General features: G+C 37.6%; 1 protein-coding gene across 1 annotated transcript in view; it reads left to right on the top strand.

Annotated features, from left to right (window-relative positions):
- The window catches only part of BARD1 (BRCA1 associated RING domain 1), a 79,882-nt gene extending 54,648 nt beyond the window's left edge, over positions 1-25,234 (top strand). The window contains exons 7-11 of the mRNA XM_046642793.1: positions 687-795; positions 6,567-6,699; positions 7,241-7,333; positions 21,343-21,440; positions 22,722-25,234. Of these exons, the coding sequence (XP_046498749.1) occupies positions 687-795; positions 6,567-6,699; positions 7,241-7,333; positions 21,343-21,440; positions 22,722-23,054 (766 nt within the window). The 3' untranslated portion in view covers positions 23,055-25,234. The remainder of the gene's footprint in view (positions 1-686; positions 796-6,566; positions 6,700-7,240; positions 7,334-21,342; positions 21,441-22,721) is intronic.
- Positions 25,235-26,897: the final 1,663 nt, after the last annotated feature.

Raw genomic sequence — 26,897 nt, forward strand, 5'->3', positions numbered from 1 at the left:
GTGCCAGTCTTCCTCTTTTCTGTGTGTGTGGGACGCTGCCACAGCATGGCTTGATGAGCGGTGTATAGGTCTGCACCCAGGATCTGAACTGGTGAATCCCAGGCCAGTGAAGCAGAGCGTGCAGACTTAACTGCTGCACCACTGGGCCGGCCCCTGAAATTAATTTTAAAAGTGCCCTGTTCACTACTTTGTTAAATTCTTTGTTGTGGGGCATGGTTTTCCTTCTAGTGGATCTAAATGCCTAGCCTATGAATTTATCTAATTTCTGTATTTGTTTATATAGACTACAGAGCCTATAATAGCTACAGTAAATGGTTTTTATTTGCATTTGAAACCATCTCACCCATAGTGATTAATGATTATGAGGCTATGTTTTAAAATATGAATATGAATGCAGAAGAATGCAGAGTTGTGAAAAATTCGTATGTTAGTAGCAATATAGTCAATTAAAAATGCTCCCTGTAATGGTCTTGTTTCAAATTGAAATTTCACGTCTTTTTTCCATTGAATTCAGCAGCTTATGTTACTTGATCCTTATGCCTTACGTGTATTCAGAGTCATTTATTTTAGTAAAAATTGTATATTATTGAGGAAGTTGAAGAAATTGTTCCATTAGTGCATCCATTTAGTTAAGAATCAAGTCGTACATTTTATTTGCTTAAACCTATCTGTACTTATTTTACCAGTAACATATTTGGTCTGCGGCCTGTGGATTATGCGGACAGTGAAAATATGAAATCGCTGTTGCTGCTCCCGGAGAAGAATGAATCATCATCAACTAGCCGTTGCTCAGTAGTAAGTATGGATTTAGCTTTGGGAAATTTATGTCTTTTATTGAAATTGGTTATGAAAGGAACATAATAGAAAAATTTCCAGTTAGCAAATTGCTTTCATTCACCAAACAATTATTGAGCACTTCCTGTGTATTAGCTACTGTGAATTCAAAGACATAATCAGAATAAATCTATCAGCAAATATTTATTGACCCTCCTCCATATCTTAGGCAGCACTCATACCACAATAAACATGACTGATAGAATTTTATTCTCGAGGAGCTTGCAATCTAGTGAGAGAAAGGAGAAAGACAGACTGTCAATACATAAACTAATATCAACAAAAACTTTCAGGACCTTCTAAATGAGTGCTTTGAAGAAGGTTCTGTAGAGTGTACTTGAGTGGGGGTTGTGGGCTCCAGAAAAGGCACTGCTGTAGTGAGGGGCCTTGAGGAGAGACCTTAAAGAACCGATGTTTGACTGGAAACCTGAATGATGAAGAGGAGGCATCCAGGTGAATAGCTGGAGGACAAGTGTTTCAAGCAGAGGGAACACCAGTGTATAGGCTCCTCAGTGGATGAGCTCAGAGTGTTGGAAGATTAGAGAGAAAGTCATTATTGCTGGTGACTAGTGAGTGTCAAAGATTAATGGGAGACCACTGAAAGGATTTAAAGCATGGGAATGATAGGATTTGGTTTATGCTTTAGAAAGTTCCCTCTGCTCCTTTGTAATAAAGAGACTGCAGGGATGGGGCAAGAATGAAAGCAAAGAGACCACTTGGGACTGTTCATTGGAGATTATGAGAAGTAATGAGGTTTAGTATATATTTTTGAGTTAATGACAACAGAGCTTTCTGATGGATTATGTATGAAGTGTGGAGAAAGAGTAGAATTAGTATGACTTTAGCAGTAGAATAGATGGTGGTGCCATTTGTTGCCGTGGGGAAGGAAAGCAGTAGTTCTCTTTGCCAATGTTATGTCTATAAGGCATCGAATGGTGATGCTGAACAGGCGTTGGATAGGTGCTTCTGTAGCTGAGGAGAGAGGTACACGCTAGAGATAAAGTGGAAAGAATGACTATTCCTTGGGAAGCTAGAGTTTAGTTGGTATATAGATGTAAGAGAATTTCTTATGTACTGTCATAAATTTATAATAGGAGCCATAAAAATGTACAGTAGAATCATAGAGAAGGAAGAAGCTGACTTCAGGAGGGATCTGAAGAGCCTCACAGAGAAGGTGGCAAAGGTGTCTAAACCTTGAAAGGTGAAAGTTTTAGCAAAGTATCGAATGGAATGCTGTTGGCTGTAAATAACAGAAAATTCTTACTCAAATGCTTAAAGACAGTGTACTATCTTATTTAAAGTAATCTCCATGTAGGCTAGCTCTCCATTTGGGTAGTTGAGCAGGTAAGTGGCTGCACCAGAGACCCAAAGTCTGGCTGTCTTTCTACTTTGCCCTCTTCAGCTTGGTGGCTCTGACCTCAGTAATCTCCCTACTAGTGGTTATAGGGTGATTGCCATAATTCTGGGTATGACAGTGTCCAGCATTACAAGAAGGACTAAAGCCTTCCCAGACGCCTTCCAGTGGACTTCCTCTTATGTCATATTGGTCAGAACTGATCACATAGCAGTTTTGACATACTTCATGATTGAAGATAGGGTTAGTCCTTGAAGAGTGGATATCTGAACAGAATTCGGCTTCTGTTAGTATGGAGGAAGTGAGGAATGGATTTTCGTTGGAAAGTTTAGGTGAGAGGAGCATAAGACATGTTAAAGAGGAGTTAAGGGTAAAGAGGTAGGTTGGGATCAGGTTGTAAAGGGTCTTGAAATCCCTGGGGAGAAGTTGAGCCTTTATTTCCCTGGTTCATAGGGCACCCTCAGTGTTTTCAAATGGATTGGCACTGTGCAGAGGGTAGTTGGGAGTGGGATGAGACTGAAGACTTGTTAGGAGGCTGCTGCAGTAGAGTCCAGGTGTGAAATGGTGAGGACTGGACCCATAGGTGGTGGTAGTGATGTGGGGATGGAGAGAAGAAGAGGCGTTTAGAGAGAGAGGGTTGGTGGACTCACTGTATCTTAGCAACTGCTCAGATGGGGAAAAATAAGAGAAAGGGGTGAGCTGAGGTCTAGGACCATTCAGGGAACACTGTCTGTCTGGTAAGAGCAGTGGAGTAGTGATTGATGCCATTGTTTAAGATACAGAGGCCACCCATGGTATGTAGAGTTTGATGTGGGCATAGAATTTGTCACGGGTAGTTGCCTTTATGCTTTGAAACTGTACCTTCTGCTCTAGACTTCAGCCCTGTAAGTGTGCTCCATGCTATAGTTTGGGTAGTGAACTGGAAGGGAACCTAGAAATCAGCAGGTTAATTATCTCATTTTACAAATGAGAAAGCTGAGACCTAGTATGATTTGCCCAGGGTTAAGCATCCTAAAAAAATTTTTTTTTGGAGTGGATCAATTAGAACTCAGATTTCTTAAATCTTAGGTTGGTACCCATTTGGTCTAACCATATGTAACAACTATAAATTGCCATTTATTTTATTCACTTGGACTTGAACTCTTCTGGCAGAACATAGCATAACTAAGTTGTCATTTGCCAATGTTCCTTTTATGTAAAAGCTGGAGAGGATTATTTTAAGGCGTCAAAAATAAAGATCTCTTTATGGTATTCTTGTAGTGTGGGGATGGCAGTGCCCTTCAGAAAGAGGAAAGTGATTATCCTTCTCTCAATTCAACTCTCCAAATACTATTGCTTTGTATTAAATGTAAGAAATCTATACTTTCTGCATGTCACATGGACATGACTTGTCCCCCGTCTTAATGGGAGATGCTCGACTAAGGAAAAGATAATGAATGATAACAACTACTAAGTTGGAAGGGTTGTTTCTTTATGTGTAGTCCTGGAGATCTAAGCTCTGGCGCTTGCCTTTCCCCAGCCACAAGCAGACTCCCCTTCACTCATTCTTTTTCAGCCACATGGGCTGCCTTCCTGTTTCCTGAAGCCCCCCTCATCCTCTCCTTGCAAGTCCTTAGCACTAGCCGTTTTCTCTGCCAGGAGCAAATGTAGGGCGCCAGGCGAACATGTGGCATGCTTCCTCACTCCCTTCAGATGTGACTGCAGTGTGGTCTTATCAGAGCGATCTCTGTACAGCTGTATTACTCTGTACTCTGTACTCCCCTGCTTTATTCTACCGTACTACTTATCATCTGACCAAATTCTTTTTTGTTTTTATTGATTTTCTTTCCTCCAAACTAGAATATAAACTATGTGAGGGCAGGGACTTGCCTCTCTTGTTTACTGCAGTGGCCTCAGCACTGAGAGTAATGGCTGGCAGATAGTGGGTGCTCAGTCAGTGGATGTCGAATGCATGAATGAGCACCGGGGGCCCTTCCTGATGCGTGCTTGCCCCTGAGATGAGCACAAGTGCTTGGTAGCTGAGTCTGAAATCCTTCACTCAGTAATTCCCAGGCCATCCTGGAACTGCTGCAGGAGAACGTGCAGAAGGGAAGGGGTGCTGTGTGGGCAGGATTTGAAGTCGTCTGCTGCCCATTGAGAATTTTGTTTCCAGTAAGATGAATGGTTGTTGGAAAGCACTGCCTTAAATCTGAGAAGCAGTCTCTGAGCAGAAAGACTTGAAAAGCAGCTTGCCATGCTCATTGTGTGATTTCTCGCCCTTCTTCCCTTTGAGCAGCCTGTTTATCTTTTGTATTCTGTCTATAGTTTTTTAAATATTAATTTTGATCAACTCAGAATAACTAATTTATCTAAGAAAAAGTTCCAGATCTAATTATTCCTTAAATGAGAGTTTGTTTAATGCCACTGTGCACAGTATCTAATCTCTGCAAATAAGGTGTTGACCCCTCAGGATGTTTTTTGAGCACCTTCGGAACCTCATGCTTCCGAAGACCGCTGCTTATTCAAATCAAATGCCGCCTGCCCCCTGCGTCAGACACGTGGCCTTGGCAGCTGTTTGCTTTGTGTGGTTTTTTTAAATAGCATTCCTTAACTACAAGAAATTAGTGCCAGTTTCTATTTTTTATTCAAATTTAAAAACTATGATAGGAAAATTCTTGACCCACTTTGGTGTTTTCCTTGGATTGGTGGAAATAGTATCCTATGCTATATTTAGAACTGATATCTTTTCACTGTTTTGTACAGAGAGCTAATTTAGGTGAAGTGGAGTTACATAAATGGAAAAGTAATGTGTTCAATTTAGAGCTATTTTTGTGGCACTTATTTGTATAGCTGACACGAATGTTTAAAATGCTGTTTTTTAGTATTATCATCATATAGTAATTGAATGATCCATAAAGTACACTGAACCATTTTCACGTTATGGAGTGTTTACAGTGTTTGGGTTGGACATGGTTACATCATCTTAGAGTTTAGTGCCTAGGAAAGATACATGGATAGAAATGTGTTGTAAATATGTGTGTGGCGTACATAGCATGGCCAGTAAAACCTTTGCACCTTGAACCTTAGAGGAATAAGTAATTCAGGAAGCTGAACTTTGAAGTGCTGAATCTTGCCATTTAGAAAAACTTTTTATAAACGTATTTTTAAAAAATATATACATACTTGCTTATTAATGCATAGTAGAATCTCATTTAATATACTTTGAGTGAATGAATCTTGAGATCATGTGTTTAGAGATGTAGCCAGCAGTTTCCATGTAATATTGCAGGCATCGGACTGGATAAATTAAATTCTCTCTACTCTGATATTTGAAGTGAATATTTAAATACCAACCTTCTCCAGTCTAGCTGCTGAACTGTACTGGTGATTACTCCTGCAGTGTTTCACTCATGTTCTTCGGAGCTTCTGAAAGCCCACATGTCTGTATGCATACACGCTCACGCGTAGGAGGGCCCCGTGTCTTGTATTTGAAGATTGAAGTGTGTGGCTTTCGATCTTTTGTACAGTACTGCTGATTCACCTTCCCATTCTCTGCTGGCTCATTGTTTTTCTCCTGTCAGGTAGCTTTTGGCTAACTCTTCCTCCAATTCCATTTATTAAATTTCTGTTGACTGCTATTGAAAACACTATCTCAGTGTTTCTTTGAATCTTTCACTTCCAATCTCTAATACTATCCATGGGTACCTTCTCTTTACTTTTGGCTTTTTTGTCTCCTCTCAGTTCTAAGTCTTTCTATTAAAGTGAACATATATTAGTCTTTGTTAGAGCGCTTCTTTCCATTTCATGGGCTGCATTGACTTATTGCTGTTGGTGGATCTGATTTAACTCTGATATTCCCTTGTCTGTTTTCATTCTCTTGATTTTGAGAGGTAACTTTCTATGTTAAAAATGTGTTTTCTATCTTTGAGATCAGTGCTGTTCGAGTATTCTTTCATTTTTCAGACAGTCTCAGTTTAAACCAAACAGACCAAGTTGAGTTTAACTGTATTGGAATAAGTGACTGGAGGGGAGAAAGGAAATTGATAATTTTAAGTGAGTGGTTTGGGTTACTTAAAAAAAAAAGGCTTACTGGTGACAGAGTGAAGTTGTAAAACCCTGGAAAGACTGAATTTAGAATCAAGAAACAAGATGCCCTGGGTATGGAGAGCCATCACAAGTAGCATTTTATGGGGGGAAGATAAAGAAATAGAAAAATAGTTATTCAAATGCATTGAGCTTTAAGCTTCAGAGTGACAATTCAGTGGAAATTATTGGGAATTGCTAGATAGAGTAAGCTAAGGAAAGAAATTCAAGCTTACATCAAGTGAAAGTCATTTAAATAATGTTTTCTCTAGTCTTTCAATGTTTTTAACTGTGGCATCTCCGTTTTCATTAACAGATGAGCACAGGTCAGCACAGGGGTGGACCTCGTGTGCTTATAGGCAGTGGGCTTTCTTCAGAACAGCAGAAAATGCTCAGTGAACTTGCAGCAGTTCTTAAGGCTAAAAAATGTACTGAGTTTGACAGTACAGGTGAGGTTTTTTTAATTTATTTTCGATAGAAAAATTTTTTAAATAGATAATCCCTTTGATAATTTATATGTTGTAACCATTGGGATACGACTGTATATTGTAATAAATCTAAAAGGTTTTTACAGTTATAAACTACTTAGAGGTTTAATTTAGTTAGGAAATGTAAAGTTTAAAGCTTTGCGCATATTTTAAGACAGAACAATGTGTCAGAAGAGCAATTTTGTGAGCTTGCTAATGACAAATAAATTATAATGCAATGTAGTGCTTTAATTCCTTAGTTATAATTTGAAAATAAAAGAAAAATTTGTTTTTGCAACTATGGCTTTAAGATACGTAGTTTGTGATCTGATTTTTTATGTTGGTGGCCAGGTTGAGAATGATACTAAATAAAAGAAGTCTTATACCTAAGTATAAATATTGTTGCCTTAGAAGAAAATTTGTATAAGTTTGTAAAATGTAGACTAACTGATTATGAAAAGCAGACTAGTTAAAAAACTATTTTGGTTTCTATCTCTATTTCTCTTACTTCTTTGTATTCTAGTAACTCACGTCATTGTTCCTGGTGATACGATTCAAAGTACCCTGAAATACATGCTTGGGATTCTCAATGGATGCTGGATCCTCAAATTTGAATGTAAGTGTTGGATTGAGAGAATTACAAAATGAATTAAGTAGAATAATTTCATTTTTCAGAGCGTACTACTGCCAATAACTTTTAAGGAAGTTACGCTAATTTTCTTACCTCTGGTTAGTCACTGCATTTTGAAAAAGCTTCTCATATTAATGGTATCATTTCGATGTTCTTAGTAGATGTCCACAGTATGTTCTGGTTTTAAAATCTTTTTTTCTTGGTGAAATCTGGCCGTTTGTGACAACATGGGTGGTCCTTGAGGGTATTATGCGAAGTGAAATAAGTCAGAGGGAGAAAGTCAAATACCATATGATCTCACTCATAAGTAGAAGATAAAAGCAGCGACAAACACACGTAGCTATGGAGATTGAGTTGGGGGTTACCATAGGGGAAGGACAGGGAGGGCAAAAGGGGTGATTAGGCTCACATGTGAGGGGTTGAACTATAGTTAGTTTTTGGGTGGTGAACATGATGTAATGTATACAGAATTCAAAATATATTACGATGTACATCTAAAAGCTATATATTGTTATAATCCAGTGTTACTGCAATTAAAAAAAATAAAATTTAAAAATAAATTTAAAAAATCTTTTTTCTATAATAAACTATTTTAATAGAGTAAATGGATTACATAGTAGACTTTTAAGCTTTAGCAATCCATATTACTATTAAATGATATGTTTAACTTAATACGACTATGAAACAAAAATAGTTTATTGCTTTCCCTTTATGATGTCTGAAAACTTACCTGTATAACACCCTTTTGCTTTCTTTGCTAATCTAGTATATTTTAGGAAGCTGTTAGGAAATTTAGACTGCCTCGTATCACCTGATTTAGGGCAGTTACTCCAGCTGTCATCGAAGCCTCCCCTGGAAATGTGTCCCATCACCCTCTTCCTGTTGGTTGTCAACCCCCACCACCTTCAGAGCTGCCTTTCGTCCTCCAAGGTCCCACTTATTTGCTTTTCTTAACCTTAGATTCACTTCGGACTTAAAATAAAATAAAGAAAGCTCATACAGGGTTATTTTCTACTTCTCAGTAACTAAAGTATCTACTTTTGATACGATGGTTAACATAGGACAGTGGAATGACCTTTTCTGTTAACTAGTTGCTTAGCAAAGAATAGTGGCTGCAATGGGGTTCCCTGGGATGTCTTTGAGGATACAGTTGACTATCTTGATTACACAGTGCTACACATATGATTGAATTTTATAGATCTGAACACACACTCACACACGAATGCATGTGTAACTGGTGACCTCTGAATAAGCTCTGTCGATTGTATCAGTGTCAAATTCTTGGTTTTGATATTGTGCTGTAGTTGTGTAAGATGTTAGCCCTGTACACCGGAGCAAGGATGCATGGGACTTCCCTGTACGTTTCTGTGCAACCTCCTGTGAATCTATAATTATTTCCTATTAAAAAGTTAAAGAAAAAAGAATAGTATTTTTAATGAAACTTTGTTTTTAAGAAGCAAATGATGGATTAGGATTAGTTTTAAAAAACTGTTATGGCTTTGTGCTTTGAAGGTTTTATGGTAGAAATGCTTGATTTATCAAGACCTTAATTGTATTATTAATTTGACCTGTAGTTTGAAATTAGTTTGGTTTGTAGAACAGCTTCCTTTTAGCAATTGATATTCATGTCTTTTTTAAATGCAGCTACCACTTTTCTTGTGACGTTGGTCTCCACGGTGTGGTCTGATCCAGCTAAGTGGCTACGACTGGTGATGCCATGCCATCTGTTGTCATCAGTGTCTGTTATTAGTCTCTGCCAGTCATGACCAGTTTAAGAGATGTGTAAGCAATTGGACCGATTGGCCATTTATGTAGCAAAAAAAGTTTCTCTTTATGTCTCACTCTTATTTTTGAACCTTCTTTTTCCTTTCAAATCTGTGGCAACTTTTACTGGGCCTCACTGTTTAAAAAATTGATTTAAAAATGGTTCCGTGATTGTAGATGCTTTTGTGCTGAACTTGTGCCAGAAACCTTGCCAGTGGTTCTAGGAAGGAGCTGATTTTCATAATAATAAGGTCTCAGTAATAAAGAAGCCGTGTGAAGTTTTGAATGTTAAGGCGTTTACCACTTAACGTTAAGTCTGGTTCTTGTGAATATGCTGAACTTGCATGTGGTTGCATGTCAGACTACATGATTTGTTTCCATAAAATCGCCGTCTTTGAGAAATGGAAGTTTTGTCACTTTAATGGCTTGGCCGTGTCATTTTTATAGAATCACTGATGGGCTTGAGCTGACTTAATAGTGTGTTATTGGTGATCCTCACAGCCGTGAATAAAGTACTCTCATATCAGTGGCTCTTCTAGGATAAAGGATGGATGGAATCTCTTATTGAAGTTTATATCCCCATATTTTCTAATACAAAGTCTAAAGAGAAATAGATTCAGGGTTTGAGATAATTTAAGTAGTTACTGAGTTTATAAAAAGAAAGCAAGAACCCTCAAATACCTTCTTTTCTAATATATATTTCTCACAGTTTCTATATTGTTCTTAGCGTCAGGCAGCTCAGTTTGATTTAAAAAAATGTTCAGAGCTTTTCAAAACTAGTTGAAAACCATCTATATTAAAGAATGATGAAGTGGACCAAAGCTTTCAAAATTAATTGTAGAGATTGATGACTTTGTAAAAGTAGATCTTATATTTGAGGATATCCATTAGCTTGCTGGTAGACAAAACCTTTACTGGCTTAGCTATATAGAGACTTTAATATTGATTTCTTATGGTATTTTCTAGTAACCAAGTAAATTCAAGAGGAAATTTTATCTAAGCTTTCTCTGTAGATAATTGACTCATTTAACAAATTAAACAAATTTAAACAAATTAGAAAAAGAACTATACAAAACAATTTGGATCCATTGGATCTAAATTTGACTATTGGAAGTTTTCTGTTTAAACGTGTTTTGTCTTAATTAATTGATATATCTTATTTTCCTACATTATTTAGGTAGAGTATCTCACAATGTCACAGTTAATGAACTTAGCATGAACATTCAGAGAACAGGCTGTAATTATACTGTTGTACCAACCATTCGATCTCATCATATTTATTTAACAGATCTCTTACAGAATGGTGTTTGTCTTTATTTTACAGAAATGAGAGAAATAGACAGAAAAAGTTCCTTCTTCAAGATTAATTTTCTGGCTGAGATTCTGCTTTAGTCCTAGTTTTGCTGCTGATTCCCCCTGTACAGGGTGAATTTGGTAATTAAAGAGGTGATTAGAATGAAAGAGTAGGCAGCTCTGTTGGTGTGATGGTGAGGACTCTGGACTCTGAATCCAGAATGAAAGATAGAAGATGTACAAGTAAGTCATTTGATTCATCTCTTAGAGAGAGTGTGAATGAGGTGGAACTGCATCCTGAAGATGTAAACTGGCCCTCAGAAAGATAAAATATCTTTTGTTGACCTGTTTTTTTTGTATTTTGTTTTCTTGGTGAGGAAGATTGGCCCTGAGCTAACATTTGTGCCAGTCTTCCTCTTTCTGCTTGAGGAGGATTGTCGCTGAGCTAACATCTGTTCCAGTCTTCCTCTATTTTATATGTGGCACACTGCCACAGCATGTCTTGATGAGTGGTGTGTAGGTTCATGCCTGAGGTCCGAACCCATGAACCCTGGGCCACTGAAGTGTAGTGTGCGAACTTAACCACTGTGCCACTGGGCTGGCCCCTGCTGACCTGTTCTTTTAGTACACTGCTTTCAAAATTTTCGTTAGCCTGACCTTTTTCAAAAGATTTAATTCTGTGCCCTCATTTCTCATCTCGTGGTGAAAGGGAGAGCAGATGGCTGTCATCTGTTCTTTGATAACCTCTCCCTCTTCCCCTCTCTCGTCTAAGTTAAAGTCAAATTGCTGCCGTGAAACTTTTGAAAGTCCTCCGTACCTGAGGGCGTTGCTGCAGGAACATGCCAGCATTTGAGAATGGACTTGGTTCGTGGGGTGAGAAAGGGCCAAACAGGGTGTTCTTTTGTTCTTGTTTTCGATGAGGAGGATGGAACCTGAAAGACAATTATTACATCATCGTTTCATACATAACTTCATAATCAGATTAACAAACACTTTTCTATTAAAATTTGTTTCTTCAAATGGATACTGAGAGTGTTGTGGAATTTTAAAAATAAACTGTAATTTTTATTCTATTTAAACTTTTGTAATTATCAAAAATATATTAAAGGATTTCTGTCAACTAAGATTGTTTAGGCAATTTCACGCTTACAGAAATCCTTTACCAAAGATTCTCTTTCTTTTTTTTTTTTTGTGAGAAAGATTCACTCTGAGCTAACATCCACTGTGAGTGTTCCTTTTTTTTTTTGCTCAAGGAAGGTTAGCTCTGAGCTAACATCTGTGCCAGTCTTCTATTTTGTGTGTGGGTTGTCACCACTGCATGGCTTGACAAGTGGTGTAGGTCCGCACGTGGGATCCAAACCTGAGAACCTAGACCACCGAAGTGGAGTGCACCAGACTTGACCACTACACCATGGGTCTGGCCCCTACCAAACTTTCTCTAAGAATAAAAAAAAATTAGCCTCCTTCAGTCTGGTAGTCCTGCTTCTGAGAATTTACCCTGAGCAAGTAATATAGATGAAAGACGAAAACTATTGGCATTGTTATTTCTAATAGCAAGAAGTAGGAAGAATAACTTAAATATGACAGAATTAAGAAAATTCTGGAATGCTTAAAGATATTCTCTGAAAAAATTCACATTTTATAGAAGACTAAAGTATTATGAAAAAACAGGATTGTTTAAATTTTTTAAAAACGCGAAACAATTATATCTTTGCTTTCAACAATATATAAATGTGTGAATGCATACAGACAAAGAAACAACCAAAAGAAAATAGCAGTCGGGATCAGTTTTATGGTGAAGGGTGATAACTGGGCTTAGAGTGGTGATCACTGTGAATGTATACAAATAGCGATTACAGCGTACACCTGAAATATATGTAGTGTTGTATACTAGTTTTACCACAATTAAAAACAATAGTGGCAGATTATTGGTAGGTATGACCTCTTTGTTTAGAACAGTCTTGAAAGCAGTGTGTGTCCGTTAAATGAAATTCAACTTCTCCTGGAAGAAATTCAGCTTCTCAAAAATGCTAACAACAAAGTTAGAAAGTATATCTACTTTTTAGTGTTTTTCAAAGATTAATTGGATAGGTAAGGGCTTCAGTCTCAAACAGGAAAATTAGAACCTATGTGTGTACATTTCTTGATCTGATACACCAGATCTTTTATACCTGTTATTCAGACCTCACAGATATATTTTAATATAGTGATTGGCCTAATCAAAGTGGAAATTGTTACATAAATATTTCAGCTTTAAAAATATGACTAAAAAACACCACCAAGAATGAGTATTTAAATTGTTAGAAAACTTTTTGGACGTTAGGCTTGAGTTTGGTCTTTAACCCATGTCTATAAAGAGAAGGATTATTTTGATATTATTATTCATAATACAAGGTTTTAGAATTAATACCCAAATTTTGCTTAAGAAAATTTTATGATACAGTAACATACTTTGCGGTAGAATTTGATCTGCTTGCATTAAGTAAAATAAGTTCAGCGTACTATCCTATGAGGAACCATGTTTTGATAGATAAACATGCTTGTAATTAGAATATTGGCCTAAAAAGTATCGCAAATAACCAGATGTTAAATGGTATTTGTACGGAATTACAAAATCTAATGATCTGTGATGTCTCAAATCTAGATGTTCCTGACGGTGTGAGCAGAGCACTCAGCAGTTACTTTACATTTCCAGCCTTCATCTCTTTGTCCTTTCACTCTTTACTGTAGAATTTCATAATACTGGGCTTAGTATTTCTTTTACGTGCCACCCAGTTTTTCAAAAATTGCAACAAGAGTATGAGTGGTGGTTTTCCATTTTTGTCTTCGTAGGTTTCCTCTTGTGACTTGCTTTTTTCTAAAGGTTGGTGATATCATAGCCTATTTAACTAAAAAGCTTAATATCAAAGCACTTAAAAAATAATTTCTTTTGTTTTTATATCCTGGGTGTTCATTTTTAATAGATTCAGAAGGGAAATTTTTCAAAGTTTATTTTACTAATATGCTGTTATCTTGAGTGATGTAAGTGCCTAGTTTGGATCTAATAACATATTTGTTAGGACTTTTAGTTTTGACATAGAGTTACGTTTGATTCTGTATTTTATTTTTTTTAGGTCATTTGGTGTTGGCAGAGTGATATTTAATTCTGATTTTCAGTGCTATTTCAGCTACAAATAGCCAGTTGCTCCAGAAGAATAACAGTTCTTGAAAATATGGATTTATTTACTGCTCTAGCTTTTGAAGAGAGTGAGCAAATTCTGTGGCCTTCAATGGAGGGGTAATTTCCCCCTCTGGAAATTTAACAGATCTCCATTTTAAAGCTTTATTCTGTCTTCACTGGATTCTCTAATCATTTCTGTGTAGCTGTAGATTCAGGAACTCCTTTTCTTCTACTCCTTCCCTTTCTAAAACTAGGAAAAGTGACTAAGCTTAATAGAGATCCATGAACGTCATCAGTGGTTCATGCTGCTAAAATGAAAATGTACATCCATTGATGTCTGTGCTTTTATGAGGTAGAAGGTGAGAGTGGTTACTAGAGATTTAGAATAAAAGGATTCCTTTCTGTATAGTACAAGCTTCTTTGCAAAAAATCGTTATAGCCCAGAAGTCATAGCTGCATTAGCATACAGATATTCCAGGCTTTGCGTGGGTAGCCAGAGCTGCCTTAATGACTTGGAGTTGATGACTTTGAGTTAAGCAGTACTTTGGGAATTGTGCTGCTTACCTATGTACATAAAAAATAATAAGATCATGGCAAAAGGACAGCTTACCTGAGATGGTAGGCATGATCAGAATACATGTGGGCTAAAAGAATCTCTTAGTTTTAATGAAACAGGTAATTCATTCCTATATTTTTGCAAAATGATAGCTTCAGTCAAAATCTTAAAATATAATGGAACATGTGAGAAGTACAAAAGATGAAATAAAGCATACATTTTATAAGGATGGTGTCTTGACACATTTTGAAGTATGTGTCATTCTGGCAGATGCAGAAATCACCTATGTTTATATAAATAACAGCTTATTCATGTAAAGTCATTTCAGTTTGGAAATTATTCACTGAGAAAGCTAAGAAATGGTCTCGAATATACTTATTTCTTCAGAAGAGAGGATAAGACTCCATCTTTCTGTTAATATATTTTAGTGGCAGATGATGGAATAATATGGATTCTATTAAGTATGTATTACAAATATAAAATATATTTTGGTTAAATTTTAAGCAGTATCTTTAAATTGGTAGAAAATGGCCTATTTTAAAATCTTGATGTATATCCAGAGATTAAGGATTACAGTATATATTATACTTTAGATGAGTTTATGTTGAGGAATGGTGTGAAATTTCTGATATTTTGTTTAACATGGAAAATAGGTTTAAGAATTCTTGCTGCTGTTTGCTTAACTTTTATTGAGTAAATCAAACCTTAAAATATCATCTCATTTAGGCTTGTTAATTAGGTAATGTTTTGGCTGGTAGATTCTTCCATTTCATTAGTGATATTTAAATTGCTGAAAGTTTATAAAGTATTTCATTCTTGTTTCTTTACTTGTTTAGTAAAGCAGTTCAGTTAGTTTATTCCAAAAGAGGTTCACTAGGAAGTTGATACACATTTGTAATTATTGTAAATGTCTACTAAGAGCTCCTCTTCAGTCTGAAACTCTCAGGGTGCAAATTAGAGAGTGGTAATTTTGGCATCAGTCAGATTGAATAAACTCATTGATCCACTGAAGACAAAGCCAGATATGTTCTTGTTCCCACACCTCCAAGGTAGCCGGCAGTTTTTGCCATTTGGTATAGCTTTTGGCTAATCTCTTAAAAGGCAGAATCCTCCTATTTAGTAGTCTATAAAGCGGTCATGTGATTTAGTGTAAGGTATAATTTATTAAATCTGAGTAGTAGAGAATGGCTGCCATTTTCTTAGATGCTTTATTTTTTTAAAGATTTAAAAACAACTGATGTAGGATGGAGGATGTCTGAGTTCTCATCTCAGTTGTGTCACTGAGAAAGCTGCTTAAATTTCTTAGTACTTAAGTTTCCTTGTCTATGCAATGAAGAGGATGATTAGACAAAGCATCAGTTTAAACTGGCAGCGTAAAGGCCAAAGCAGATACAATTTATGTGGTTTAGTCCAGCATAACCGTTTAATTTTTGTGTCTTTGGGTGTTATGTGCCTTTTCCTGTTTGTGACAGTCTCCACGACTTCCTACTACTTAACCCCAGGCTCCCCACGTGTTCATGTGGTCTGCTTGGCCCTTGTAGGCATTCGAGTTACAACCCGTGGACTAGATGTCACTCCCAGCTTTCAAAAAATTCTCAGTTTTCTATGCTATGAGAGCCACTCTAGCAGAACACTTTGTCACCATTCAAGCATGTTGTTATAGACCTGGAAACTGTTCTTCAGTTTTTAGGGGGAAAAATAGCTATATTTTCATTCTGTTTTAGTTGGTGTTAGGTGACATAGGAAGTTGGCAAATTGTTACTGGAACAAGAGACTATCAGGAATGTGTTCTTTATTCAGCTCATTAATTGTAATTAGAGCACTGATTTTTTTCTACCTATTTTACAGAAATTTACTGAACGACTGCTGTAGGGCTGGAATTTTTGTGACTTGAGGCGTACTTGCACTATAAAAGCACTGGCCTCTTCCCATGGAAGCACCTTGTTGCCTTCTGGTGTCTGCCATCTCGTTGCTCCCGATGCCCTGCTTATCTCATTTGAGTATCTGTTAAGGCTACATTCTCCTGACTAAGACCAGCACGTTGTCAGGATTAATGGATACCATTTTAATATGCTTTTTTTTTTTTGACATTTTAAATAATCAACCAAATAAACCCATAAAATGGAGAAGCAGCCAGCATAGGCACAGCTCATTGGTTTATTTCTGTGGTAGACGTTAGCCAGTCACTTGTTACGGCAGGTATCGGAGGAGTAGTCAGTGTTCAGTCCAGTCCGTGGCCGTACGTGCTGCCATATTCACTCATCTACAGATACTGTTAGGAACACTCTGTAAATATCATTAGGAAATTTAGGAAGGGAACTACATGCTTAAGTGATTAAAGAGAAAGTAAAAATAATACTTTATGTCTGAAGTAATGAGTTTGAGGTAAGTCAGTGATTTAGCTAGTTTGCTACCTTTTTTTAGGTTGGTGTTTAATGTGGGAACAGTGTATGACACAATGTGAGCTCACTGGCAGTGTTTCTGGTATGATATTTTGACCTACTCAAAAATTTTATTTTGAGACTCATTTTCAGTATACAATAAAGCTCATATTTTCATATTAGAAATACTGTTTTTTATTCAGTGAGCAATTATTAAAAATTACAGTATTTTAAAAATATAATTTGCAAAAGCCCAACAATTTTTGTGGAACCATTATATTTATGATAAGTTAGTGAGAAGAATGGGGTTCAGAAATTCAGCATAGCAAACTTGGCTAAATATACTTCTCGTATTAAGAATACTGGGGGAAAGTGACACCAAGGCACAGGCAAGACTCGCAAATTCAGAATCCCGTGCTGGGGATGATAGCTATTCCAAGGTGGAATGTGAGTAGGCATTCAGAGTCCCAAGTTAAGAAAAATTCTGGTCTCTTGACAAAGCACTGCTTTTGGAGAGATGGACTATTCAGTTGTTAAAACCTTGACTTTTACTTATCTGGCAGCATCTTGGAACATCTCAACTGAAGCAGCTCTAAAGCATTTGTAATATTCACATCATGCCTTTTCGACCCCAAGGTGTATCTTGTATACCAGAAAGGTATATTTTAGTGTAAAATGCACAGGCTTTAGGAAACTAAGCAGACTTGGGTTCAGATTCCCATTTTGCCTCTTAATAGCTGAGTGTCTGTAAGCAACTTAATTTCTTTGCATTTCAGTTCCCTGAAATGGAAATAATATATAGCCAGTCCTCATTGTTCCTGGATTCTGTATTTGCGAATTTGCCTACTCGCTAAAATGTTTCGTACTCCACAGATCAGTACTCACGGTGCCTTTGTAGACACGCACACAGCAGCGAAACACTTGAGTCGCCCAACGAGCATGTTCCCAGCTGAAGTCAGACACTGATGCTCGGCCTCCTGTCTCAGCTCTCACACTGTAAACAAGTGTCCTTTCGTCCATCTCTTAGCGCCACGTTTTTTGCATTTTTGTGCATTCACTGTTTAAAATGGCCCCTCAGTATAGAACCGAAGTGCTGTCTAGTGTTCCTAAGCACAAGAAGGCTTGATGTGCCTTTCAGAGCAAACGCTTGTGTTACCTTTCCTTAGAGCCAATCATTGTGTTGTTGGTCATTTAAAGGGAGACGGGTAGAAAGAAAATAGAATGGAATAAATTGGGCTTTAAAGAATTTTTTCTCTTTTTTCTAAAATTCTTTAACCAGACAGTATTGGTGTGATTTTAACATTGGTTTTCTGCTTTTTTAAAAGTATATTCCTTCCAGATTGCTTTGGTTAAGCCTTGTGATTATGAGTATTTTATTTTAAATTATGGAAAATTAAGGTTTCTAGCACTGGCTAGTGTTTACACATTCAGATTATAATTATACGTTCTGCTCATAAGATGAATATTTGGTAATATAGCATTTATAAAATTAGGGTGGTTCTCCACTAATGAAAATTTATGAGAAGAGAGTTTGTTTTTAGAGGATTTACAGGAGTAAGAAGAATAAACTTATACACAGTCAACATAATATACTTAATGGTTTTTGGTAAGTAAATTCTATTCACATTCTGTTCATTTGTGCCCAGAAAAGTAACAATAAAACAACATCTTAATGTTTCATATTTTCTGAATGATGTTCAATTTTTTTTAATATTTCCAGAATATTTTTTAATAGTTCCAGAAATAGGAACTAAAATTGGTTGTGCATTATTTCTCACATTACTCATATTTTTGAATCCCACTTCATTAAAACATCTGAATCACTGATACTTCCAGAATATTTGATTGCCAGTTTTTTTATATTTATACTGGTCTTACATTGTTTTCAGAATCAACTTTGCATTTAGATAGTTTTATTCAAGAAAACAGTTATTCTTGCTTTTACCATATTTGAACTAAATATGAAATGTGAAAGAATATTTTTATTTTTTAATATCTTTCTGACAATCAGATCTGTTCTCACATTTATTTCTTCAAAAGGTTAGCCATTGGATTACTTTGGAATAAGTAGAATATGCCTAATAAATAGGATTCAAACACTTTTTTCTCAAAAGATACCATTTGTTTCAATTCTGTCTCCTCTCTTCCTCCCAGTTCTGCAGATTAACTCATGTAGACAGAGATGAAATATTATGATGTCAGTTTAGGGTTTTAGAGAGAACGTGGTACTTCACAAAGATGAGGTTCTCCTACCTTCTTTGCATGAAAAGCCAATTATTACAGCATCATCTTTTGAGAAAAGAAAAGGCTTTATTGTGAGATCGATTTGCAAGGAGACAGGAGACATAAGCTCTCAGATCTGTCTCCTTGATCCAGGATTTAGGGTGAAATTTAAGAGGGTGAGGAAGCAGGCTGGGACATGGAAGCACTGGCCAGGCCGGTTTTGATTGGAGTGTTTTATACGTTTCTAGTAAGGTTTTAAACTTTTCTGCTGAGGTGTGGAAGGGGCTTACACCGGATCTTCCTAGACAACGGACCCCTCGCCTCTGATGAGAGTCTGACTTTCAAGTTCCGGTCATATTCTGGTCCTTTAGTTCTGTGGGGGGCAGAATCTTTGGTTTCGGTGTCATTTCAGGTCAAGATTCCCTCTTCTGCATATGCTCTAGCTACGTGACTGCAAATTTTCTGAAAAACAACTCAGTCACTCTGTTGATAAGAGATGGGGTCAGTTCGAACTGGGTCCTAGTGGGCACATGGTTACAAAAGTTTAAAAATGGTAATGAAGTCTTGATCAGTCTAAAGTGGACCATTAGATAGAAACTTTTGGAGAGGCTTGAATTTCTTTGTCTTTTCCAGTGATGGTTCCTGCTCTCTTGATAATTTTTATAGTTCAAGAGGCCTTTTTTTTATCATACACGAATGAATTTAATTGTATATCAGATGAAATCCTGGGACTGTTCTGGTAGCTGTATCAGATTAACTGTTGGTTCTGGGTCCCCTTCAGTCAGAAGGGGTGAACTTTGCAGGCCCAGATTACAGGCCCAGCAGTGGTTCTTGTCTTGCTTTGGAGTCATTGCACTGTTGAATTAAGTAAGGATCAGCTACATGGAATTTTATCACTGCAGTTTTCAAGAGTTTTTCAAAATACTGTTCCAGCAGTATATTTCCAGCATATATGTCCAATTCTCAACTGAAAGTACATGTTTATGCACCATAAAATCTTTCTGGTGAAGTTTCAAGCCATTAGATAGCAAGCGATAAAGTACTTTATCAAAACTAGTTTAAAATAGTTAAGAATTTGGACTGTTGCTCTGAACTCTTATAAGTGCTACGTAATTTTTTTTCAATTAGTGCAGATAGAATTCTTTAACATTTACATCGTTAGTGAATTTTATAAAGACTTTTTTCCTTTATATTAACAACACCAGACAGTGAGTAGAAGCCCTGAGTTACTGTACTGACTTTGGCAGTAACCTCAGCTATTAAGCTCCAGCTCCATGGGAGAGTGTGTTAAGTGCTGGAGGATGCAAGCGTGACTGATGTAGGGTTCCCACCCTCCTGGAGTTCCCTCAACGATCAAATTGAGGTTATTGAGCATAATAATCTTAAAGACAGATAGCAAATTGTGTAAAGGGTTTGTTTTTATATGAAAATAATTTATCATAGTATCCGCTTTCCAGAACATTTTTGCATTTTATCCACAGCAACCCTGTGAAATAGATGGTATTGTTATTTTCCTTGTTCTTTTTTTTTCCATAGGCAAGGCAGCTGAAACTCAAAGAGTTTAAATAATTTTCCGAAAGCAAGTAATTGGGATAGCTAAGTCATTTGACCCCAAATCCCAAATCTAGGTCAGTTCTATACCATCAAAACAAGAGCATGATAGATATGTATAGATAAATATATATGTGCCGTGAATTCCCTCCCTTGATGGTGACAGGCAGTATCTCAACATGTGGCCTCCAGATTAAGCTGACTGTGTCCTACCATCTATGAGTGATCTTGGGCTTTCCTGAGGCCACTTCATTTCTAGAGCTTAGCCAGAAAGTTAGTGCTGGCTGTCAGCTAATGGCCCCACTTAGGGCTTAACCAACCAGGAGCTAGTGAGTAGAATGACTCTAGACAGTGCCAGGCCGGGCTCTCTGTTGCTCTTGCTTTTTAATCTGGAATTGTGAACACACTTATGCAAGCCAGCAGAAGAATGTTCTGTTTGCTGTAAAACTCAACCACGTCATCTCTAGACTGGCAACTTCGGTATGCACCTGTCAAATCCCAAACATGACCCAAGCTCTGCTTATTGTTTATTTTAACAAGTTCTGTAGAGCCCTCTTGTGTGGCCAGCTGAGCCAGGTGCTGAGGACCAACACACTTCCCTTAAGGTCAGATCCCTCATCTTCTGACGGGAGGTTGAACATATGGCCACCAAAACGAGCAGTGCAGATGGTCAGCGCTCAAGGTCAGATCGTCGTGGCTGAACTAAACCAGGGACTTTGTGTTCACCTTAATTTTGGTAATTGCTGTAAATAAAAATTTAGATTTTTATTCTTGTATATGAAATAGTGTATTGACTTTGGTTTTTCAGGAAGAAAACTAGAATTAGTGTTCAATCTTATTCGTTGCTCAGTCCTCTAAAGGAAACATTTCTTAGATTTTCTTTGTATGGAAAACCAGTTTTATTACATTTTGTTTTGGCATAAGTAATGTTTCTTTCTCTGTTTCAGAGCAATACTTAAAACAACCATGAAGAAGAAAAATCACTTAGGTTAATTGCTTAATTTCAGTGAGAAAGAAATAATGCTCACTTGCTATTTATTTTGCTTTTATCCTTGTTTTCTACCAGGGGTGAAAGTATGTCTACAAAGAAAAGAATACGAACAGGAAGAAAAGTATGAAATTCCTGAAGGACCACAGAGAGGCAGGCTCAACAGAGAACAGCTGGTATTTTCCTTTTGATGCTACTTTCATTGTTCTTGTTATAACTTAATATTGTTATCACCATCAGGAAGAACTCCTGCCCTTTCAACAAGTACAGGTGACTGATTAAAATTTTAATTGTGCTTATTTCAAGCACTTGATTCTGAGAGGGGGTCACGATGAGCAGTAAAATCCAGAAGGTAATAATTTCGTACTGTTAATGGATTTTTGGCATCTTGAACATTCTCATAAACCTTTCAGAATCTGAGGTAAGTCCCAGATACAGGAAGTAACTTGAAAGAAAACTTAGAGCTGCTGCTCGGATTTAGTCACCATATGTCTTTATTGCCACATACTGCAGGTTTAATGGATAATACTCCATTAGCCTGTTGATATATAGGTAGATGGGAAATGACGAAGAAGAATTTTCATAGAAGGGAACTGTGAAACTTTTTTTAAAATAAAGCACACAGAAGTGTGTTTCATAGCTAACTGGATCCCTAACCCTGGCTTCATAATGCATTGTGTCTCAAGGAATACATTTCTAGAACCCTGGAGGCCACGCTCCCACGTGGCTGCCCTGGAGACCTTAGGTTGGTAATATAAGGGACCTGAATAGGGATGGGCAAAACTGGATAAAAGTCCATGGAAAAGTTGTTTCTCTTATAATTTAATTAAGTTGAGCTTGGTCTCCCTGAAGCAGATGTCAGATACGCTAGGAATTCTTAGGGCTTTAAGTCCTACCAAATGTGAATAAATATTCTGATAAAAGAAGCTTGATGTACAGTTTTCATTTGCTACACGCACACGCACACACACACAGAAAGCACACCTAAAATCTGAGGAGAGTGGAAAGGACCCAAGATGGTGACTCAGTTTTAGGGAAAAAATTGTAAATAGGAAGCCTTTATTTGCATAAGTATTTTTATTTATTTATTTGTTTGTTTGTGTTGAGGAAGATTGGCCCTCAGCTAACATCTGTTGCCAGTCTTCCTCTATTTTATATGTGGGATGCTGCCACCGCCTGGCTTGACCAGTGGTATGTAGGCCCATGCCCGGGTCTGTAACCCACGAACCCCAGGCCACTGAAGTAGAGCGTGCAAACTTAACCAGTACTCCACCGGACCAGCCCCTGGATCAGTGTTTTTCTTGACCCAAGTAGTTCACTTGAAAGACAACTTGTGCCAGCACCTCATTAAATAGCTTCTTAACTGCTTATGATTATTATTTTTATTTCCCTCATTCATATGCAGTGTTTTCAAATATTTTGGTCTGCTTTTAACAAGCTTTTTCTTGTTATTTCAGTTGCCAAAGCTGTTTGATGGATGCTACTTCTATTTTGGGGGAACTTTCAAACACCATCCAAAGGACAACCTTATTAAGCTTGTGACTGCAGCTGGGGGCCAGATCCTCAGCAGAAAGCCCAAGCCAGACAGTGACGTGACTCAGACCATCAATACAGTCGCGTACCATGCCAAACCCGATTCTGATCAGCGCCTCTGCACGCAGTATATCATCTATGAGGATTTGTCTAATCATTGCCCAGAGAAGGTTCGGCAGGGCAAAGTCTGGATGGCTCCTTCCAGCTGGTTTATAGATTGCGTGATGTCCTTTGAGTTGCTCCCTCTTGACAGCTGAATACTACACCGGACGAACATTTCACATTGAACTTACACAGTGTGAGAACCCAGCCATTGCACTGTGTTGATCATTCATATTTTTACAGATAGGTAGACTCATTCTTATTTTTCCCCCCTTAAATTAGAAAGGAATTTTATGCCAGATTAGGAAATCATTCTGTGTTTACCATTTAGATGCTGGGATTGCTTTCAAGGATTTTTCTTTTTAAAACTGACATATGTTTTGATTCATCATGTCTTTCTATTCAAATTATCAGCTATCAAAGATTAATGAGAGGGTATCAGAACTGTTGGTTAAATATACAAGTGGTATCATTACTGTCTCAGCCTTTTAATGTTCTTTGATGAAAAAAATCCATCCTTGCCACCAGCAAAAACACTTCCCATCTTTTAGTAAACAAAAAATATTGTCAAATAATTATTCTGGCTTTATTGTAATGAAAATAGTGTACCTGGTCTAAATGTGCCACCACAGATGTTAAACTATTCTTTTATCTACAATTGTCTTCATCTCACATTGCGATTATTTAGTTTATTATAATTTACTTGAATGTCTGTTTCTCCGTTTTTATTCCTTATTTTTATCTTGTCTATTCATCAGGAAATCATGTTTTGAACCTTAATATTATTGTTCTTTGGTGGTGAAGACCAACATGGGGCTCATGGTACATATTTTTATTATATACACTTGCTTATTGTTAACTATCAGTTTATAACCTTATCTACAATATATGTATATATACTTAGAGCATGTTTGCTAACACATTTTAGTATCGACATTTTGTAGAAAGTCTCACTAGACTAGCAAATTGTCTGTCAAATGTTAATAAGCTAAATTAGGAAGCAGTCTTCTTCCGGTAGACCTTGCTACGTACTGCAAAAATAATTATTTTGAAGGCCTTAATTTCTTCTTTCGTAAAGTTTTTTTTAATTTTAGATTGCTCTGGAGGCAGAAGTTGGGGATTGCTTGATTTAGAACAGGTTGTGTCCAGATGACATGAAAGGCCCTGACAATAAGTCTAGAGGGAGGAATGGCAAGGGATTCCTCATGCTACAGGACGGTCAAGGCTGAGGAGCAGGCGGGGCTGGGAGGTTACTCTGGTCTGAGTGTTCTCATTTGTGAATCAACGAGCTAGATTATAGGTTAGATCATTTTAAGACCTTTTTTTAGAGGCAGAATTCTTTAATAGGTCTTCCTGGAAATTGAATGTACTCATAATGTTAAAACCATGGGAAGGGAGACACTGTGAGACCGGCCAGTTTGGTCCCTCGTGGGCCAAAAACAGTCTGATAACCACTGCATTAGAAGACTGAGAGTCTGAAGTTAGTGAACATTTTAAGATCCATTTATTTGGAAATTTGAGATCTGTTCATTATTTCAAAATAAATTTTACTTTAATTCTTTCTTTAACATGTTACTTTTCATATCAAGAAATATATCATATGAACAGGATAATATACTGCTGACCCCGACCTTCAAGGGTGAACTGGCTCGACTCCCTCTCTCCAGCCAGTGGTGTGTGTGTCCCACGTGTCGTTCTAATGGAGAGTGATGAACACCGCAGCCCCAGACAAGTCGGAGGGGTAGATAATGTCTGGACTAAATAATTGAAGACTCTCGGGGATTCGGGTTGTCACTTTTGATTTATGACTGACTTTCAGTCACTTTTCTGTTGCCTCGGTGGTTGCGACCCTAGGCGGGTTTGTGTCTGTGCCTCTCATCAGAATCTCTGTTGGTAAAAACATGTCTGGGGGCTGCTGCTTACCGTCCTTCCTTCATTTTCTTCGTGTATTCCCCTCTCCCTCTGTCCTATTTTCTTCCCCACAGTTAAGCAGTTTTATTTTTGGTTTCTTTAAATATTTGTTTTGACGGCAGTTGATTGATGTTAAGCTCTTGAAACTTGTACTTTGTGTATAGGTAAACTTGTAATTATTTTCATTTTTCTGTCATAGATCTAAGCTTCCTTTTTGTTTACCATAAATCATTAAAGTTCTTTGTGCTTCCTCTATAGAAGTGACTTATTCTGCGCTGTTAAAGAATAAGACTTCACAAGACTTGTGAGGACGTCTTTCAGCTGACAAAGGCTTATCTTTTTGAACACTAATGCTTTTTAATTAATTTTGGATAGAAATATTTCTAAAGTATATTAGATACTTTATTACCTTAAATAAATTTTTCTGAATGCAATGTAACCTTGTTGGTTTGGAATCATCATTCAGAGCGTTCCTCATCACACAGTGATTCCTTTGTGGTTCTGTTAGTCAGAGGGGCGGTAGCATATCCACAGTATTACACGTGGCTGTTTTCTAGATCTGGTTCCACCTGCGTTTTGTAGTTTTTTACCTGTTTCCCTTGACAGCTGCTACTTTGTAGCTACTTATTTCCATTAATACTTTCCCCTATCTAATGTTTTTCTTTTGACTTGCTGAGGAATGGAAACCATAGGAAGTATATTAGAATTATGACTGAAAGAAGGATCGATAAACAATGTGTGAAGGTTTTAGTGATTTACCTAAGAGTTAGATACTTACATTTTTGTAGATCAGATTCTCTGTTTATTTCAGCTGCCCTGATTTCTTTTGTCTGCTTTGTGAATTTGGCAATTAAATGACCTCTGCATAGATGAAGACTGTTTGGGAGGTTTGATGTTTCCCGTGGGGATGAGAAGATGCGGCTGGGCGGGGGCCACATTACACATTAGCTGTTGTTGCCTCCACGGGTTGGAGCAGAGTCAGTTGTGTTCTAATGGTTCGTGGACCTCATCATAGTCACAAATGTCTGCTATATTCTCTAACCAGAGCACGTTAAAATGGGAGGAAATAATGCTTCTTTGATTGAATTACTGTAAGCCAGTGTTTTGTTTGAAGATGGACTGAACTACAAATTGTGAACTTAATGTATGTCTTTGTAAGTCAACCCTTTTCAAAGATATGCACGTCGAAGCACCTAGTAAATGAAAACTGAGCAGTTCTAATTTTTTTTTTCAGTTGACCAATAGGTATTATGTTTGGCTCCTTACCTGCCTGCTCTCTTATGAATTAGAGATTGTTGATTATTTGTGTAGCTTTCTAAGGTACAGAGTGCACCTTTTGATACCTGGAAGTTTCTCTCCGAATGGCCATGTGGGAGACGTGGGAAAGCAGCTTACAGGGTTACTGACTAACACCCAGCCCTGAGGAGGCGCCCTGTGCAGGCTCCTCCGAGAAGGTCAAGTGAGCCTCCAGTCAGGCTTGCAGACTGGAGTAAGGACAAGCACGGGCACGGCCCTGCACAGGCTGGGAAGTCAGTTGGACCTGGGTGTGTTTCCCATCTTTATACTAACGTGTGTCTACAGTTATAAAGTAGGGAAATACTGTCCCTCTCACCAGGATGTAAGGATGTGTGACAGCTCTGAGCACCTCAGAGACACACCCTCACCTTCCAGCACCTCTGTGAGCAGGATGCACCAGAGATGTGTCTAAGAAAGCAGCTCATTAGAAGGTAGCTTTTGGTAGCACAGCTCATCTCAGTCCTGAATAGTCCTGGCTGTTGTGCCCAGCCCCAGCTTGACTGCTGGCTGTCCTCTTGTCTTCACTCTACTGGTATTAACCTTAACAACAACCAGGACCCAGCTATGGGGCTAATTTCTTACCTCTGACTTCTCTCCCCATCTGTGAGTGAAGTGCCCCCATCTGGATAGCCTCTACTGCCCATACAGCTAAGATTTTGCGTATCTTTCATCCTCTAAATGCATTTCCTTTGGATACCAGGACTCCGTGGCCTCCACACTTAAGAAACGCACCTTAGAAAGCACTGGCCAAACTTCTGTCAGCATTGTGTCACAAGCCCCCTTGCCACCTC

This window comes from Equus quagga, chromosome 17 (assembly GCF_021613505.1).
Source record: "Equus quagga isolate Etosha38 chromosome 17, UCLA_HA_Equagga_1.0, whole genome shotgun sequence".
NCBI classification, from domain to species: Eukaryota; Metazoa; Chordata; class Mammalia; order Perissodactyla; family Equidae; genus Equus; species Equus quagga.